Raw genomic sequence first — 20,378 nt, forward strand, 5'->3', positions numbered from 1 at the left:
AAAAGTGAAGGGATGATATAAATACACCTAGAAATAAAGAAGAAAAAGAAACTAAGAATAGAAGAAGCAGGTAGGAAAACACACACTGCGTCAGGACAGGAGAATTCTATGTGTCCATGTAAGGGTTGAAATCTGTGCCAGGTCTGAACAGAATGAAGGCTGTGAACTTGGAATCAGCACTGTTATATGGTCTTGGCTGTAGCCCTTCACAGGCCTGCCTGAGCCACTCTGTTCTTTGTTGGCCTCCCATGCAAAGACAGGAGGAACGATCTCCCTCCTTGGGATCCTGGTTTGGGCTTTTTAGTTCTGCTGTCTTTCTCTCTTTTGCCTCCGTCCCATCTGCCTGCATCTCCACTGCAGATTCCTAGTGGGACACATGTCCTCCCTGTCCTTTCTCTGTAAGTTCCCTGTAATCCCTGACATCAGAGAAGTATCACAGCTTTGCCACCCCCAGCAGTGGGAGAAATTCAGAGTTGTGGTCTCACAGGTACCTGGGTGGCTGGAATAGCCTTGTGGCAGCCTTGATGCCGTGGCCACTGCCAGGTAGACACCTTGTGAAGGGCTTAAGAGGAACCAACCATCTTGTTAGGAGGCCAGGAGAGTCCAGGTCTGGGTGTGATAGGGCTGAGGCTATCATGGGTACAGGAGACTTGAAGGTGTGACATGACTGGTGTAGGCTGTTTGTCTTTTCTGTCCACCTCATGACCCTGATGTTGCTGCCCCTCTTTGGGCATTAGCACAAGGCACATCACATTTCCCTTTTCTGTCCTGACTCCTTATTCTTTTCAACACCTCCACATTAGAATGTAAGAGGAGACAGGAGGTGCAAATTTTTAGTAAAAATAAAAATTTTTTAAAAAAGGAAAGTCAAGTGAGTAAAGTTTCATTTTATTTCTCTACAACTAAGATTTAAATAGCTCTCAAGCCTTGATTTCCACATTTTGTAGGAAACTTGATTTTGCCAATTTCTATATATACATGCATCTGTATCTAGAGCTTTACATTCTGTTACATTGGCCTATTTATTTATTCCATCCCCAAATATCCCCCTCTTTTAATTACTATAGCTTTATAATAATTATTGTTCTCTGGTAGAATTAAGTCATTTCTTCAAAAAAGGTGCCTTGGCTTGAATTTTGAGATAAACTTGTCAAGCTTGCTATTGACATTTGTTTCTGAATCTTGTAGCCAACTACCTTGCCACAGTCTCTTATTAGTTCTATTACTTTTTACAATATTCCTTTGGATTTTCTGCGTAGACAGTTATATCCTTTGCAGGTAATGTCAATGACATTCTTCTTTTCTAATTCTTATACTTTCCCCCTTGTCTTTTTATGTTGAATTCTAGTATAAGTTCAATGGAAGGAATAACAGCAGACATCAGCATCTTGTTCTTGCTTCCGAATGAAGCAACAACTGCTCTTTAATTCTCATAGTGGGATTCCTACTCATTCTTTAGACACTCCATTGTTTTCCCAAGGAATCTGCCCCACCCAGGATTTGCCCCTCTCCCCTGGCAGTACTTTTCCTGGTGCTGAGGAACTCCATCCATGAGAGTGACCTGCAGTGAGGGGTGGCTTCTGACATTCCATTTCCCACAGGGAAAGCCCTGGATGAATTCTTCCTTCCTGATGTTTTACCCTTTGGCATATTTTGCAGGCATACCTCTTCATCCTCATGTACTGCAGTGAGTGGCTGTTGAATCAGGTGGAAAGGCATGTGACCATGTATTCTCCCTCTCTGTTTCACTCTCTTCCCTTCCTTCACTCCCTCCTTCCCTCTTTCACTTCCTCCCTCTCTCCTCTTTTATCTCTCTCCAAGGACAAATGATAATTGTCAGAGACAGCTAAAACCCCAAAGTGGGCAGAATAACATTGCCCTTCACATCACATCATGTTTAAAAGATTTTATGTATTTATTTTTAGAGAGAGGGGAAGGGAGGGAGAAAGAGAGGGAGAGAAGCATCAATGTGAGAGGGAAATATCAATTGGTTTCTTCTCACACACCCCCACCTGGGGACCTGGCCCCCCTGACTGGAAATCTAACCTAGGACCTTTCAATTCACATGCCAGTGCTCAACCCATTGAGCCACACCAGCCAGGGCCATACCACATAATTTAAAAAACCATGTCTCTTTAGTGGAGTTAAACTTCACATTTTAATGGGGAAGATCAGACTCCTTTCTTTTTTTTCAACTTCCACTTTCAGAGTATGCAAGAGGGTCTACTGGGAGTAAGAAATAGCACTACCTCTTTTTTTCCTTTTTTACTGAATTTATTGGGATAACATTGGTTAATAAAATTATATAGGTTTCAGGTGTACTATTCTATAATACATCATCTGTACATTGTATACTGTGTTCACAACCTCAGTTTGAGTCTCCTTCCATCACTATTTATCTCCCCTTACTGGCTTCTGCCCCCTAGCTCCATTTGCCCCCTGGTCATCACCATACCATTGTCTAAGCCTACAAATTGTATTGTTTCTCTTAATCCCTTTACCCAGCCCCATAAAGCCCTTCTCTCACAGCTGTTGGATGAACCTGGAGAGAATTATGTTAAGTGAAATAAACCAGTCAGAGAAAGACAAGTACCATACTGTTTACTCATATGTGGAATCTAATGCTCAAAATAAACTAATAAAACCGAAGCACCACCTCTTAATAACTGTTCCCTCTGCTTTGCAAAGACAGACTGAAAAGCTCTGAAATTGCCACATCGACCCTCAATTAAAGTCTTAGCCAAGGGTTACTCTCCTTTCCTCTCTGGGGTGGGGAGGCCATGGTTTTCTTACTCCCATTCCATATTAATGCTATGGAACAGATGAACTGTAGTTTTCAAGTTTTTTTTTTAAGTGAGGAGAAAAACAGGGCTGCTCTTCTTGATATGTGGTCCCTAGAAAGTGTGGGCTGTGGTTTGGTTAAAGGTGTGTGCTTTCATTGCAGACCTGCCCTTCCAAGGGGTTTCAGTTTGTATCAAAGTGGCAGACTTGTGTAGGAGGGTAGGCAGGTAGGGGTGCTGCCAGAAGTGGCAACTTGACCAAACCCTGAACTCCATGGTTTTATTCAACCAGCACTTCACATTACGTCTTGTGACAAAGTTTCAACTCAGAAGACTCTAGTCAATTCCCATTATTCACAGTAGCTGGGTTCCATAGAGTTGCTGCAACACTGAATTGTTGAATTTATTGAACCGTTGCTCCTAGAGGAATTATAGGGTTAGGTTTCTATTTATTTATTTATTTATTTATTTTTTAATCATTGTTCAAATACAGTTTTCTCCTTTTTACTCCCAATCCAGCCCCCCCTCCCACCCCTCCCCACTTCCCTCCCATTACCACCCTCCCCTTATTTTATGACCATGTGTCCTTTAAGTTTGTTCCTGTGAACCCTTCCCACTGTCCCCCTTAAATTCCCTCCACTCTCCCCTGTGGTCACTGTCAGCCTGTCCTCTATTTCAGTGTCTTTGGTTACATTTTGTTTGTTTCTTTGTTTTGTTATTTAGGTTCCTGTTAAAGGTGAGATCATATGGTATTTGTCTTTCACTGCCTGGCTTGTTTCGCTTAGCATAATGTTTTCCAGCTCCATCCATGCTGTTGCATAGGGTAGGAGCTCCTTCTTTCTTTCTGCTGCATAGAATTCCATTGTGTAAATGTACCATAGTTTTTTGATCCATTCATTTACTGATGGGCATCTTGGTTGCTTCCAGCATCTAGCTATTGTAAATTGTGCTGCTATGAACATTGGGATGCATAGGTTCTTTTGAATTGGTGTTTTAGTATTCTTAGGATAGAGTCCCAGCAGTGGAATTGCAGGGTCAAAAGGCAGATCCATTTTTAGTTTTCTGAGGAAGTTCCATACTGCTTTCCATAGTGGTTGTACCAGTCTGCAGTCCCACCAGCAGTGCACTAGGGATCCCTTTTCTCCACAACCTCTCCAACACTTGTTTGTTGCTTTGTTTATGATGGCCATTTTGACTGGTGTGAAGTGGTATCTCATTGTAGTTTTAATTTGCATCTCTCTGATAGCTAGCAATATTGAACATTGTTTCATGTGTCTTTGGATTTTCTGTATGTCCTCCTTGGAGAAGTGTCTGTTCAAGTCCTTTGCCCACTTTTTAATTGGATTCCTTGTCTTCTTAGAGTACAGTCTTGTAAGTTCTTTATATATTTTGGAGATTAAGGGTTAGGTTTCTATGAGCCTCTGGTCACAACATTTTCCTCAACTAATCATTACATAACATTGTTTAATGTGTGTTTCTGTTTAAAGACACCTTATTAAAATACACTGTTGATTCATTAACACCAAACTCATGGCTAACAACACCATAATTCATGTTTTAATAAAGCTTATCTAACACATGTGTTTTCCCTCTTCTTGCATTCAGGAGCACTGGACAACATTCAGTTGTCATTGAAACAGCCAAACCACTAATAAAAAGCATGAAAATGCAAAAAACATAACACTACATAAAACAGGAAAAGAACACTTGTTTGTAGTATGAGACCTAAACAAGAAGGCAGAGAGCATCGGCTTGTTGGACTCCAGCTGGGAACATGTGCTTTGGGTCACTCAACACTTTCCCTGCTCTGTACATGCCTGCAGATGACCATGAAGGTGCTGTGCAAATTGATTTGGGGTTACAAATAAATGTTAGCCTGAGAGAGAACTAACAAGCACAGAGTCCAAGAATAATGAGAATTGACTGTAAAAAGAAAAGGGGCTGTACATTAAAATAAATATTTCTTTAAAAATATCCTGTAAACTTATTCTTTGAACAATTATTGGATGAAGGTAAGTGCCTTGTGCTTCCAACAGCTGCTCACGAGAGAGACCCAATAACAACTCATGTGTTGCTTTGCCCATGATCTCACTCCTCATCAGGACTTCCAGGTGGGGCAAGGGTGGGGGATTTAACCATGTTAAACAATGAAGTGAATGACATAGAGGTTTAAACATGGTTCCACATGTCAAACCTCACAGAACCTGGCAACCAAGAAGGTGGTGATATAGGTGGCTTCTTATTTCCTGTCTTTTCCTCTAATTTAATTCCACTTTTTCTTCCTTCTCTTAAAAAAGGCGTCAAGGTGTTAAGAGAATAGTTAGAATGGGGAAGATGTGGGTAAACCACTGTGGTTTAGGAATTCCTAAATTTCCAAGGAGGAATCATCCTGGATTTATTATATGAGAACAGATCCCGTGAAGGTGAAAGACTGGAAGCAAGACCTTGGCTTCAGACGTGTTTTCTGATATTTTCATGGCCTGAGGGGTCTGAAAAGTATGGTTAGGTGGGAGGGAACTCAGCCACTTAGTTCTGTTTTGATTTCAGTGTAGACAGGATTTCCCCATGGCCTTCAATCTCTTTTTGTGGCAGACAATTCCCACACCTTGTTGACCTGCAAATCAGGAGAACCAAAGATGGCGATGGCGCATCACTGGCCTAGGAGCTAAGCACATCAGTGCTGTTCCTTGAGGCTGAGTTTGCTGTCTGATCGCTTAGACTCCTTTTGTTCCTCCTGCTTTTATTGCCTGTCCCTTTCTGGATCATCTTTTATGTACCTTCCTGGTAAGCCACACCCTATGGTTGACCTTGGTGATGTTGAGAGAAGGGTAAACACCCAGCCAGAGGCAGGTCATCTGGGAGGACCAAAGTGCTTCTTGATTCACCCTCAAAGATTGTAGTGGAATGGGTGCCTGGTGTATTCGTTTCCTATCACTGCTGTGACAAATCAACACAAATGTAGTGGTTTAAACAACACGGATTTATTCTCCTACAGTCCTAGAAGCCAGAAGTGAAAAATGAGTTTATGAGGCTAAAATCAAGGTATCAACAAGGTGGCATTTATTCTGGAGATGCCAGGGGAGAATTTATTTATTTTTGTCCTTTTCAGTTTTTTAGGAGCATTTGCATTTCTTGGCTTGTGGTCTCTTCCTCCATCTTCAGAGCAAATCATTTCAACCTTTGCTTTTTTTACCACATCTCCCATTTTGTGACTTCATCACTCTAGCCTTTTTATGAGGATCCTAGTGATGACATTTGGCTCATCCCAGACAACACAAAATGATTAACTTATCACAAAGAAAACTTCTTTTTGCCGTAAGATGACATACTGGCAGGTTCTGGAGATTAGGTTCAGTCAAGTCCTGGATTTGGAGGGTAATTATTCAGCCTACAACACTGGGGAGTAGAAGACTCACTCAGCCACATTAGTGTGTTTGTAACCCTACATTAAGTGATGTTTTTAGTTAAAATACTGTTTAGAGCAAAAAAGTCAGGCTCAGATGGAGTAATCTGAAAAACCTCAGCATAATGTGTCTTCATGATACTATAATAAGACTCACATAAAGAATTATATTGAAGAGTAAGAATTTTAAGGTGTTATAATAAGAGCTGAAGCTCTTATTATAGAGCTGGGATTGCCCCTTCATGAAATGATGCTCAGAGATCTGGAAAGCAGTGGCCTAATTATAGAACAAAAGTATTGTGAAAACAGTGCATTATTGGGTCAGCTGTGTATCTCCCAATTTTCCACTTCTTCTTCTTGACATTCCCTTAACTCTCTGCAGATGGCTAAATGGTGATGATAATGAGGAGAAAGAGGAGAAGGAGGAGGAGGAGGAAAACAATGAATTCCCAGAGTTCATCTACAACAGCCTCTAAATACTACAATGACCATTTGCTAAAACAAAATACAAATGCATGACATCAGGTGCACTATCTGGGTGAATAAGGCAAATGACACTTAAAGCTTTTCTGAGTGTTCCTGTTAGCTGATGTGGCTCAAACAACTCAAATGACGAGGAACCCAGCCGAGTGTTTGCTGTCCACTCCATATGCCCTTCAGGGCCCAGGCCTTTAATAATCTTACTTCATCTAGGTTTAGTCAAGTATGGTTAAAAATCTTTAAATGGACACATATTTTAATCACTATTCTTTCCATTGGCCATGAGTTAATATACCTAATCAAAATGTCATCTAGTCCATAGTTCTCCATCTTCTCACAAGGCACTCTTGAGAGGAGGTCTCAGTGTTTCACTAAAATGTAGAAAAGCTAAACCTTTGACATTTATGAAAGACCCATTCTAGACATTTGGATATCCTCAATTGCATGCCAAGCACAATGGCATAGAATATCTTCTGTAAAATGTAATTTTTCACAGACTGGAGCTTTTTCTGAAAGTGTTATGGATCTCTTCTTATTTCTGTACAAAGCTTATATTCATCCATTCATGCCATGGATTCAAATAAGCAAGGATGTCATTATATTCTAAATTTATACAAACTTTTATTCTTTGGTTGTATCATTTTCTTAGAGAATTCTTAATTTCTCACCTACTAACATCTTCATTTCTGTCTTCACTTTCAACACCATGACAAGCTTCCATCACAAGAAAACCACTGGCTTTCTTTTAGCAGGCATTTTATTAAAAATTTGCTAAGAAATATGGTCTTTTATTATTTCATGAGAGAAACTGGATATACAATGTTGAGTAAAGAACAAGAAAGCTCCATTGAAATGGGGCTGCCACGGGGATGGCAAGGCCCTTTACTTAAAAGTAAAGGATACTTTTAAAGTATTCTTTAAAAATTTTTTTTTGCATTATTGAAGTAAGTTTTGCGTCATTAAGGCTGATTTATTATTTTTAATATTTTTAATGTATTTTATTGATTATGCTATTACAGTTGTCCCATTTCCCCCTTCTCTCCCTTCCACCCTGTACCCCCTCTCCCACCCACGTTCCCCCCCTTTAGTTCATGTCCATGTGTCATTCTTATGAGTTCTTTAGCTTCTACATTTACCATACTATTCTTGCCCTCCCCCTATCTATTTTCAACCTACATTCTATGCTACTTATTCTCTATACCTTTTCCCCCTCTCTCCTCCTCCCACCCCCCTGCTGCTAGCCCTCCATGTGCCCTCCATTTCTGTGGTTCTGTTCCTGTTCTAGTTGTTTACTTAGTTCCTGTTCTAGTTGTTTACTTAGTTTCTATTGGTTTTGCTTTAGGTGTGGTTGTTCATAATTGTGAGTTTGTTGTCCTTTTACTATACATGTCTTTTCTGTATCTTCTTTTCTTAGATAAGTCCCTTTAGCATTTCATAAAATAAGGGCTTGGTGATGATGAACTCCTTTAACTTGACCTTATCTGAAAAGCACTTTATCTTCCCTTCCATTCTAAATGAGAGCTTTGCTGGATAGAGCAATCTGGGATGTAGGTCCTTGCCTTTCATGACTTGGAATATTTCTTTCCAGCCCCTTCTTGCCTGTAAGGTCTCTTTTGAGAAATCAGCTGACAGTCTGATGGGAACTCCTTTGTAGGTGACTGTCCCCTTATCTCTTGCTGCTTCTAGGATTCTCTCCTTCGTTTTTACCTTGGCTAATGTAATTATGATGTGCCTTGGTGTGTTTCTTCTTGGGTCCAACTTCTTTGGGGCTCTCTGAACTTCTTGGATTTCTTGGAGGACTGTTCCCTTTGCCAGACTGGGGAAGTTCTCCCTTATTATTTGTTCAAATATGTGCTCCATCTGTTGCTTTTCTCCTTCCTGTTCTGGTACCCCTATAATTCGGATGTTGGAACGTTTAAAGGTGTCCTGGATGCTCTTAAGCTTTTCCTCGATTTTTTGAATTCTTATTTCAGCATGCTTTCCTGCTTGGTTGATTCTATCTTCCTTCTGGTCCTCTGTATTGTTTTGAGACTCAGATTCCTTCCTTTCACTATTGGCTCTCCTCCGCGTATCTTCCTCCATCTCTTTTATGGTAACCTGCATCCTTTCATCTAAATTGTGCCCAAAATCAACCAATTCCGTGAGCTTTCTGATCACCAGTGTTTTGAACTGTGCATCTGATAGATTGGCTATTTCTTGGTCGCTCTAAAGGATGAGTCCTGGGGGACTGATCTGTTCTGTTGGATACATGTCTTATGTCTTTCCCTGTCTCTGGTCGCTCTCGTTACGGTGGGGGGCGGAGCCTTAGGTGTTCTCCGGGGCTGGGCACCCTGGTCGCTAGATTGTGATGTTATATGTGTGGGCGGGGGCGGAGCGGCAGGGGGCAATGGCGTTAGTTTCATTCTCCCAGGCTCAGGTCCTTCCTTGGGATCCTGGGCTGCGAGCTCTGCCCTGGTCCACAATCGCTGCCTCACTGGGTCCGCTAGCTGCAGCTTGCGTACTCAGGGATCACCGCTGCGTTCTTGTGCCCCAGATGGCTGTGGCGCTGATTTTGCGCCAAACTTTCCCTGACCTCCGCGCGCCGACGACCCGCGCCAGCCCCAAGCCTGCCCGGCTCCTCGTCTCCTACCAGTCTGGATGTATGGGTTTACTTCAACTTCTTGGCTGTCCAACTTCCATTCAGATAAATCCTGTCAGTTCTGAGTGATATTCTATCTGTAAATTATTGTTGTTCTAATCTTGGTTGTGCGAGGAGGCACGGTGTGTCTACCTATTCCTCCATCTTGCCGGAAGTCCCTAAAAATTTTTTTTTTAATTTTTTTTTAGAGAGAGCATAAGGCAGGGAGAAAGAGAGAGAAAGAGAGAAACATTGATTAGCTGCTTCTCACATGTGTCCCAGCTGGGGGCCAAACCCACAACTTAGGCATGTGCCCTGACCAGGAATCCCTAACTAGGAATCAAACTGGCAAACTTTCTGTTTGCAGGATGATGTCCAACCCACTGAACTACACAGGTCAGGGCCCTTTAAGCACTCTTAGTGAGGGACCCCCTCGTTTGGACTGGAAGGCAGTAACTGAGTTCAGTTTACTGAAGCAGAGTGAGACCTTAGGGCAATCAGCAAGGTTTTGGCTCCAGCAAGTAATTAGCTGCATATCATTAAGTAAGTCATTCACTCATTTGGAATTCTGATCTTCTCAACCTAAGAAAGGAATGAGTTGAGTTATGTGCCCTTAAAAGGTCTGTTTTTTTTGTTTTTTTTTTTGTTCTGGTGTCCCAGTGATGTGTGTGTGTGTGTATTCTTGAGCCCAAGGGAAAGACAATGGTTAAATTGAAGAGATGTTTCAAAGCCATCATTTCCCCTAGAAATAGAACTCACTTTGAGTTTTCTAATCCCTTCCCATGTGTCACATTCTCCCTCATAAGTCTGCAATTGGTTTTTATGCCTAAAGGGCTTAAAGCCATCTCTTGGTTTCATCAGTTTGAGAATCAACTTATTTTAGGTGTTGGATGCTGAAAGAAAAAAATCTCTAATAGCTTCATCACAAGGACATCTTTTCTTTTATTATGACTGAGAAAATGGACCCATTTCACCAAATGAGATTAAATTTTCAATATATAATAGTAAGTGTAAATGTTTATATATCTTAGCATATCAAAAGTATCTTAAGCTTACCATTAATTAGTCTTGAGAAGAAAAGTTTGAACACAAGTGCAATTAATTTATTATCTTAATATGAGTTAGATGAACAAACAGTTCCCATGCAAAAGGCAGTTTTCATTAAACAAACAAGATAATTTAAAATGAAGGGGTAACACATAATGGAGTAGTGGTTGTCTGCTATTTGCATTCATGAATATGCTCCTGGGCTGTAAGCCTGAAGGATGTAATCAAGATGAGGCTGGTGCTGGTTTGGGTTTCCACTGTTCTAAAAATGCCCTCAACAAGTTCCTTTTCTGTTTCAGTGTTGAACTCTTTAGATGGCTATTACTTCATTTACTTTAAGTGTATGGACATATATTAAAGATTAGTGGGCAAAATGCTCCGACACTGTTTGAGCATAAGATTCCATGTGTTGTTTCAAAATAAATGTGGAAATTTTGCAACAGTCATTAAAAAATCAATTTGAACTTGCTTTGAGAAGAGAGAGGTTCAATGTCTAGCCCCACCAGTTACTGACTGTGGGGCCATAGACAGTAATTGTTGCCTTTCTGAGTCTGTTTCCTTATTTGTAAATGAGGGTGGCAAGTCCAACTTTATAGGACAATTGAGTGAATCAAAAGACATTTTGTACATAAATATATGTATGAATATACTTAATAATCTATAAACTAGTGTCTAAACATTAGCTGTTATATGAAGTTGAACAATTTTTCTTGGACATTTCTTCATTCTGATAATAAATAATATGTCTGTGTTACTAAGCCTAAAAAAGATTCCATATGTTAATTGGTTTATTTGATAACAGCATGGCACTTTTATTTTATGTAAAATCACAAATACACACTGATATTTACAAAAATTGTTTCAGTTATGTTTAAACGAAGAGAAGATGGTACATTTCAGGATCAAAAGGAAAAGGGGGATGAATTCTGTTGACAGACACAACTGGTATACAGTCTACTGTCAAAGAATCTTATTAGAAGAGTCAGGAAGAGGGGAATAAATACAAATACCATTATTGTCATATTTTTTAAAAATGCAGATAATCCCAAATAGCTATTTGCTTGGCTTTAAAATGCAGGGTATAATTTTGTGAAATCAGAATTTACAAACCAGTTGTCTTTGGCTAAAATTAAAATAAGTTTCCATTTTCTGAGGGTACAGTGATTGGACTTGAAGGTATCTGCTGGGTGGTGATGGAAGATAAGGTTGGAACTTCACTGTTTAGTAAACAAATAAAAATAATTTTAAAAACACATGCAAGCAACTGAATAACCCTTTTTCTATAGAAAAATAGAAGTTTTCCAAATGCAAATGGACCAACCACAAACCAGGTACCATTTGTATAGTCAGTCTCTGCTTCAAAATGAATCAGGAAGAAATTAGGAAAAACACACACAATCATCACATATATAAATATGTAATAATACAACAGATTTTGCAGCACTGGGGTGCACAACATGCAGGGAAGGTTTTCAACACTTTCTAGGACCACAGGGATGTTGAGAGCCTGGGGTCCACTGAGACTCTGAGGTTGAATCCTCCAGATTATAACTCAGAACAGGAATTCCTTTATTGCCCCAGTGTAGAGGGGCTATACTGTGAAGAGTCCAAACAGGAATTAAAAAGTGGGACTTTCTCCATAACAAGTCACAGTAGATGGGGTTCCCTTGTCCAGACACACCATTCAGTATCACTTATCCATTCCTATTACTCAAAGAGTTGAAAAACATTTTCCAAGTAGAGCTCATTTTGTAAAACAGGATTTGTTCTAGAAAAGTGGTTCAGGCCTTAGCAAAATAGCCACACAGATTAGGTTCATTGCCAGTGGCAAGTTCCATCCCTTTCTTTGTCCCCTTCTTCCCTGGCAAAAGAGCCCTGAAATACTTGACACTAAGGTATCAGGGACTAGATGTAGTCCTTGTTTCAGAATTGTATGTCTTTACATAAATAGTGGTGAGCTTTCAAGCATCAGTGGAAAAGATTTCTTGGTTCTTTCCTTTGAAATTACACCAGTGTAGATAACTGATGGCCCGGCTATGAGAAAAATTCTTTTTTTGGCAGCCAGAATCCTAGAGAATGTCCTAGGGAGGTAGTATGAGCTGAGTGGGAAAGCTCAATGTGATGGCATGAACTCCATTCCCATGAGGCCATAAACCCCATACACTGACAAACTTAGTTTTACATTTTCATCATGTTTAAGTGCCTTATCTTATTGCCTTTGACATTTCTGCACTTATGAGATACAGAATGAAGGAAGATGGAGTGAGTCCAGATAACAATTCCTGGTCTCTACCTGACCATCTATATATCTAGATATAGCTAGTGATTCCAATAGCTTCTGCTATTTTGTTTTGTTATCTGAATTTTTTTGTACACAGTAGGCAATCAATAAATGTCAGCTCTTGTTGCCCTTGTCTAATCTCATTGGTGGGTTTGCACACAGATGTCCAATGTCAGTTGCTGTTACTTCAGTCTAGTCTTATTGGTGTGGTTGTGTATACAGCAGGTGCTGAGCAGATATCAGCAAAGGTCAGCTGCTGTGGTTTGTGTGTGGTCTGATGTTATGACTGAGAATCATCCAGCAACTTGAGGGCAGTGAGGCATGAACACAGTTGCCCTTTTCACATGCAGCCAGCGAACTTGGCTATCAATAAATTTTGCTCTGTGTTCTGGCTTTTGGATTTTCAACTGTGAAACACCAGAGGGTCACTTCAGCCTGATACAGTCCACCTCTTCTGTGGCTGGCATGCCGCTGTTTCTGAGGTCGAGGTCCGCGCTGGACTTGCTTCCATGGTGGGAGGGGCGCCAGTGGAGCTGCATCATCTTCTTGAAGTACTTCATGGACTTGTTCTTGACGGTCACAAAGCACACGGTGTTGATCATACTGTTGCTCATGGCAATGCACTCCACGACGTAGAAAGCCGTGAGGTAGTGCTTCTCCTTAACGAACACAGTGGGGAAAAAGTCGCGCACGATGGCGAAGCCGTAGAAGGGTGCCCAGCACAGCACGTAGGCGGTGAGGATGCACATGAGCACCAGAACCGTCTTCCGGCGACAGCGCAGCCGCTTCCGGATCTGCTCCGTCTGGAAACCAGGAACTTCCTTGAACCAGAGTTCCCTTGAGATCCTGCTGTAGCACAGGGTCATGGTGACCACTGGCCCCACAAACTCGATGCCGAAGATGAAGAGGAAGTAGGACTTATAGTAGAGCTGCTGGTCTACTGGCCAGATCTGGCCGCAGAAAATCTTCTTCTGTTTTTTGACGTTAAAGAGGACTGTTTCTGTTGCAAAGTAGGCAGATGGGATGGCGATGAGAATGGACACCATCCAGACCAAGGCAGTCAGGAAGAAGGCCTTCTGAAAATTCATCCGTGGTTTCAAGGGGTGAACGATAGCAAGATATCTGGTGGAGGAGGGAATCCATCAATATAATATGTGCTTGAGAACATCATTGGTTTCTAACTCACCCCAAACAAACACAAAAGTATACAAAGTGTCACAATGAGTCCCTATGTACCTACTTATCTGGCTTCAGCAAGCTTTGTCTTATTTTAGCAACATCATTTAGCATTTGGAGGGGTGGAAGTGTTTAGAAGGAAACAGCATAAGACTGGGGTCAAACAACTGGAATGAATCCCAGTTTTTCTCCTGAATGGCTTTGGGGTCTGGACTGAATCACTCAGGCTCTCTGAGATTTTTCCTCAACTGTGACATGGGATAAAATGACACCTAACTTGCAGGGCTGCTGTGAACATGAAATAGGATAATATTTGTAAAATGCTTGGCATGTGGTAGATGTTCAGTAAGTACATGTGGCCTATTATTTTTATAAGTCCAATTGATACCACCTTGATTTTCAATCTTGCCATTTAACATAATACTTTGAAAATTTTCCCAAGAACATAATACTTTGAAAAATTTTCATTACTAATATGTCACGGGTTAGAGGTGAAAGAAGAGCAATGGACCTCAGAGAGAGGTGGAACCTTTCTCTAGGTAGTGGACTAGGGTTTTCTAGGGCTTCCTTGTCCCCAACCCCTGGTATCATCCTGCATTACATTGCTGGGGAGTAGGGGTGGGCTTGGGGTGGAATCTAAGGAATCTAATGAGAGGTAAATGACTTGCCCGAACTTACTTGGTGCAGGGACCAGAACCCAGGTTCCTGATACAAAGCTTTTACACCCAGATCGTTGGGCTTTCTGAAGCTCAGATGAGAAGGTGGGTAAAGTCACCTTGACACCATAAAGCAAGGTTTTGCAAGGTCTTTGTTACCAAGTATCTGCTTGGATGTGTTTCTTGAGGTTAACACTCTCCTTCTAGGATCTCTATGACTTTAAATAACATCTCTTCCAGGCCCTCTACACATGAACCTTGTTCTTTCTCTGAATGTAGCATCCAGAAATGGCAGTAGGTAGCCCTTCTGATATTTCTACATAGTAGGGCAGGCATATTTACCAAGGGGTAAACTGAAATGCACAGGGACACCTGTGCCTCTCCCACCCTGCCTGTGTCAGGGTCCGCAGGTTTATCTACTTCTGAGTATGCAGTGGTCCCCATGCCCACAGATAAAAGCCTCATTATCCAACATCAGTGTCACAACAGAAGTGTCACTATCCATCTCATTCTTTCGCCTTATTTTTAGTTGCTTTAAAGCCCAAGTGAAAAAGAGGGGTGCTATTTATTAGGCTCCTCTATTGTAAGGCCTGAAATTCCATGTGCTGCCTTGAAATCTTTGAGCCTCACAGGGCTCTAAAGTCCTAGCCATTAGTTTCCTGTTCTTCCCAGATACACCATTCCACCCAAGAGAAAAGGCCTTCTGTTCTGTTAGTTCCTCTATCACCCGAACCAGTTGCACCCTCAGTCTCCAACCTAATTGGTTTCAACTCTCTGCCAGTTGACAAAATTGTTCAAACAAGCCAATCACATCTTCTGTAGGAACCAAGGGTCACCTCATCCTTTTGTCACTATAAAGCCTGCTGCCTACAGCCTCTGCTGGTTCATTCTATTCCTGAGTGCATGGTGTGCAGTGTCCTCCTTCCCTGGGCTGTGATATATCAGATAAATTAACTGCTGTTGCTCTCATCTGTCCAGGGTCAGTTTTGTGTGTTCAGCCATCTTGTATCATTTGGAGTGGGAGAATCCTGCCTTCATTAATGGGGCAAGTAGGAGGTGGTCAGGATAGCACGTCTGGATGTCAGCATCTTCATGAAGCATTCCCAGACTACATCATTAATGTAATGATCACATGTTTCTCTAAGTTACTCTTGCCTATCACTTGATTATTCTAGTTTTTATGGGAAGAAAACTTCCCTAAGGTCAAGGACTGTATCTTCTACTGCTTTATGTTTTTGTTACATGGGTTGGGCATGTACAGTAGGACCTGCAATCTGTTGTGGATTTACCAGGTTATAGCAGATGCTGTTGGTGCTCTCTCATATTCCTTTGTTCTTATCACTTCCACTCACAACTGTCTACTTTCACCTCCTAACACCTGCATTTTATTATCTAAAGGCTTTCTATGGATTCTAGTCTTCTTGACTACCTGCATGGAATTTTCAGAGCAGCCTTCACCAATGACTTGAGAGTTGGTGAATAAATACCCCAGCTCCCTTCCACCTGACACTTCTTGGAGAATTTTGAGGTGGTTTACTCTGACTCCAAGAGTTGCTTAGCTAAAATAAGCATCAGGTGCCCACAGTGAAACTTGTTCAATAACACAGCCTATATTGACTGCCTTTCCTTGCTTGCCTCATTTTCCATCTCCCTATAGGTGCTTCCTGAGTGCTACCTGCACAGGAATCCTTGTCTCAGAGTCTATTTTGGGAGTACACTAAACTAAGACACAGGTATAAGGTTCTGTGCTGAGCACTGTAGAGACAAAGAGAGAAGACATGGTTATTCACTTCAAATACAATGTTCTTTGGAAAACACATACAGATATGTTTCTTCATACGCACTACAAGATTGCAAAGACAAGGTGGCAACATACTGTAAAGGCTCTGGAATGCTAGGCTCAGGATTTAGCATGTATTCTGTTAGGCACTGCACCTTTTGGAAGTTTGTAAGCAATGAAATATTTTAAGAAGAATCATCAATAATGATATTCTGATGCTTAATATGGATAAGCAGGAATTTCAGGGGACAGTCAGGAGGCAGGTAAAGAGACATGTTAGAGGAGCATTATGACAGTCCAGCTGTGGCTTGATAAGAGATGAGGTTGGAGGGACAGTTGCCAGGATCTGGTGTAGGGCTGCACACAAAGGGTAGGTGTTTGGGTGAGTGTGGGACATGAAGAAAGGCAAGGAATGATCGTACTTTTTCCTGCCCAGGCAACTGGGAGGATGGTGGAGCTGCTGACTGGGCAGAGATGGTTTGAGGTAAACAAACAAACAAACAAACAAACCACTCTTTGTATTGTTACAGAATGTGTCTTAAGAAATCCTGTTACATAAAATACTATATTACAAAGACAAAAACAGGTTTCAGTGGGACAAAGGGGATGAGGACAGTAATAACTGTCATTTCAATGAACATCAGAATCATTCAGGGAGTTGGATAAAATTGAAGAGTTATGAGGCCTAACCCAGGAATTCCATTCAGCAGGGCTGGGTGGGGCCCAGGAATCTGACTGTGTATCACTGTATTAAAGGATAGCCTGGGGAGTTTTGCAGTTCGTTGATGGGTATACTTCATAAACATTGGTGTCAGGGCTGGAGAACTTCAGAGTGGCAATAATAAAATTGTTTTTCCTGCAGAAATTTTGTTTAAAAAAGGAAGATGTCTCTTATGTATGTATATGTTATAAAAAATAAACAATAATCAACTGGTTTGATTAAAAGGACAACAAACTTAAATAGCGCTGAGAACTTGGGAAGACAAAAGGGTTGAAAGGAGACCAAAGTGAAAAAAGATGATTAAAAAACATATTATCAAAATGAGTCTCAGCACAGTGCACAATGGTGGGCCAAGAAGATGTGACACCAATTGCTCCCCTCAGACAAAAGCATTGCTGGCCTACAACTGTTCACATAAATAAGACATGGGTCAGATTCATCATAGATGCTATTAGAAATTTTACTTTATAAATCTATAATGGAGCAAGGACTTTTAGAACATCTTATTCAAATGTATGCAAATGAGCATATGGATGCATACAAAAAAGCAAAGGAAGCTTATCCTTCCTTCTTTTCTGCAAACGAGACCTACTGCCTGATTTTAAACTCAGTTGTACAACAAAGGCATCAGAAACAACAGTACATCTTGTATGATTCTGTTTTTATGAAGTTAAGGAATAGGCAAAACTTGCCCTAACTGGTGTGGCTCAGTGGATTGAGTGCTGGCCTGTGAACCAAGGGCCGCATGTTCAATTCCTAGTCAGGGCACATGCGTGGGTTGCTGGCCAGCTCCCCAGGTAGAGAGTGCATGAGAGGCAACCATGCAATGATGTTTCCCTTTTTCCCTCCCTTTCCCTCTCTCTAAAAATAAATAAATAAATAAGATCCTAAAAAAAAAAGAACAAGCAAAACTAAACTATGATGATAGAAATTGGATCAGGGTTGTGTGTGATAGGAGGATTAACATGCAAGGGGAGTCAGGAAGCTTTCTGAGTGATGAAAATATTTTATATTTTGGTCTGGGTAGTAGTTATAGAAAAACTGGGTACATGCTGTCTTGACTGGAAGCTGCCCTGGTTAACTCTCATGTGGCTTCTAATTAGTAAGCTGCCTAAACTTTCTGCTTTTGCTTTTGTATTTGATGCCACTCATGGTCATGTGACATGTATCTGAAGCAGATGTGGTATCTGGGGTTATGGCCCAGAGCTGGAGGGATCAGGAGCCTCACTCTTGCTCACATTTGGGAGAATATGAGCCACAACTGGATCTTCTTGCCCCGTAATAGATCACTCACATCTGAAGCAATGCCAATAGTCAGAGCTGAAGTGGGGAAAGGGGCAGCCCGGCCCAGCCTCCAGCTTTATCTCTACCCAACAGCCTCACCTGTCAATAGCAATGGCCAGCAGAGCATTGGTGGAAACATAGAGTGACATAGTACGCAGGTAGTTGACAGAGGCACAGAGCACATGGCCATGCTCCCAGGAGAGCTGGCGTACCACATAGTAGTCCATCTCAAATGGGCAGCAGACAATGGCTACCAGGAAGTCAGAGATGGCCAGGTTAGCAATGAGCAGATTGGTGAGGTTGCGCAGCTTCTTATAGCGGGCAAGAGCAACAATAAAGACAAAGTTGCCAATGCCACAAACTAGCATGATGCCTGCCAGTGCCACACCGATGATGATCTTGGCTGCGAAGAAGGTCCGTGTCTTGGTCATGTCCTCATCCTCATCCAAAGGAAAGTCGTAATCACCATAACTGAAGTTGAAGGGGAGGGAGGAGGCATGGTCTTGGGGAAGATTGAAGTTGGGTGCAAAACTGGTGTTTCCATTCTGGGTGGCCATGGCAAAGCTTGCAGGTGGAGTGGTGGGTGGGAGTCTCGGGGTCTGAGTACTCTGAGTTCAGGGTCCAGACCTTCTGCTCTCACGAGGTCAGTGAGCTTAGCACCCTGCCCACATCCTTGGGGAGAGTCAACATGCCATCCTGGATCCTGGAAGGATACAAAACCAATAGACAACATGCAGGAGAACACCGGGTGGCATTCCCACAGAGCTCCCCAGGTATAGGCCAACTAGACCTGGTGTCTCCCCAGATAGAGCTAACCAGGGTGCAGGGGAGAGGAGACACGAGATCTAGAAATTGGGAAATCCTCCACTGGCTGTTGGGCTTGCAGGACGGACTGAGCAAAGGATGGACTAGACTCTTCAGAGACACTCAAGAAGAACATGCATCCTTGCCTTTTTACCAGGGACGAGTACCCCTCTGACTGCCTAGTCACCACTTCCCCCTTCCCAGCAGCCTTCACAGGGGTCTTCTGGAAGTTTTCCAAGACTGCTCCAGGCAGCTAGCCAGGCATTCATGGCAGTCACAATGCTGCACCCTCCATTACTCAGGTACCGTGAAGACGAAGGACTGGGATACAGCAAGGTCTTTCCTCCAAAGTAAGGCACAGCTCCCTCTGCCCTGCCAAACCACAGACTTGGAAATCACCAAATCCATCTTTACATGGACAAGCTGAGTCATCTTGGGATAGTGAATTATGTTCTCTGCATCCCAATTTTCCTGTAAACCCAACTCTTGCTGCCCAGCCCATGGCCTGGCACATAGTGGGGACTGGATAGAAACCTGTTGAATGAGCGAATAAGTATCTCAACCAGGATTCCGCAGGTGCAGGGGGCTGTGGGTGGAAGGGCACTCTTCAGCTGCTTCCCTGCATTCTGGGAACTGCTTTAGAAAGAAATCCTTTGTCTGCTTCCCCACCCTTCCTCCCTTGACCCCTTTACCAGGCCCCCAGTTCCCTTTCCAAAATCAGCCCTGACTGGGAAGCACCATGGCCTGTCATCAAGGTCTGTGCCTCTGAAAGTGGCCTAACTGAAAACAGCTCCCAAGGAGCAGGAAGTGTCACCGAGGACCCAGGGATGGCCTGTGGATTGAACTGTTCTTCATTGCCTAAGTCCTTTATATCTTCAAGATGCCCACAGGAGAGGAAATGAAGTCTGTGAGGTACTGGGCCCTCAGGAGATAGGGTACCATTGGGCTCTAGGCATTGGAGCGGTCAGGAAAATAACCTGGACGCCCAACACCAGGAATGGGGATCCCAGTCATTCAGCTGTAAACCCCCTGTGCCCCTCCCCCTTGGCACACCTGGAAATTACTCCAAATGTAGGGGCCGCAGAATGCTGGTAAAAAGAAGTAGCCCAAACTGGGCAGGAGGTATGGCCCGGCCCTGTGAGAGGAGAGGGAGAGCCAGGGACGGGAACTGCCCGGGAAGGTTGGGACAGAGGGTGACAGGGACACTCCCATCTGCAGCGCGCCCATCAGCTGCATCCAGAGGTAAAACATACCAGCTGCATGCCAGAGGTAAAACATTCCAAGAGGTGAGATTAAAGTCTGAGCGGCTTTTGCAACCCCGGCGTCCTCCCTCCCCGTCGCCTCTCGGA

At 42.5% G+C, this 20,378-nt stretch overlaps 1 protein-coding gene across 1 annotated transcript; it reads right to left on the reverse strand.

Annotated features, from left to right (window-relative positions):
• Nucleotides 1-13,033: 13,033 nt before the first annotated feature.
• On the reverse strand, nucleotides 13,034-18,782 carry PROKR2 (prokineticin receptor 2). The gene is made up of 2 exons (XM_045833551.1): nucleotides 18,325-18,782; nucleotides 13,034-13,730 (listed from the first exon to the last, which is right to left on the reverse strand). The coding sequence occupies exons 1-2, from the start codon at nucleotides 18,780-18,782 to the stop codon at nucleotides 13,034-13,036; spliced, it is 1,155 nt and encodes a 384-aa protein (XP_045689507.1).
• Nucleotides 18,783-20,378: the final 1,596 nt, after the last annotated feature.

Source organism: Phyllostomus hastatus, unplaced genomic scaffold (genome assembly GCF_019186645.2).
Source record: "Phyllostomus hastatus isolate PE091 unplaced genomic scaffold, TTU_PhHast_1.1 phas_contig_17, whole genome shotgun sequence".
Lineage (NCBI taxonomy): Eukaryota > Metazoa > Chordata > Mammalia > Chiroptera > Phyllostomidae > Phyllostomus > Phyllostomus hastatus.

Coding starts and splice junctions, on each gene's coding strand:
- PROKR2 (XM_045833551.1), bottom strand. CDS start 18,782: ATGGCCACCCAGAATGGAAACACCAGTTTTGCACCCAACTTCAATCTT. Junction 13,731..18,324: donor CTGGCCATTGCTATTGACAG/GTGAGGCTGTTG, acceptor CTCCTCCACCAG/ATATCTTGCTATCGTTCACC.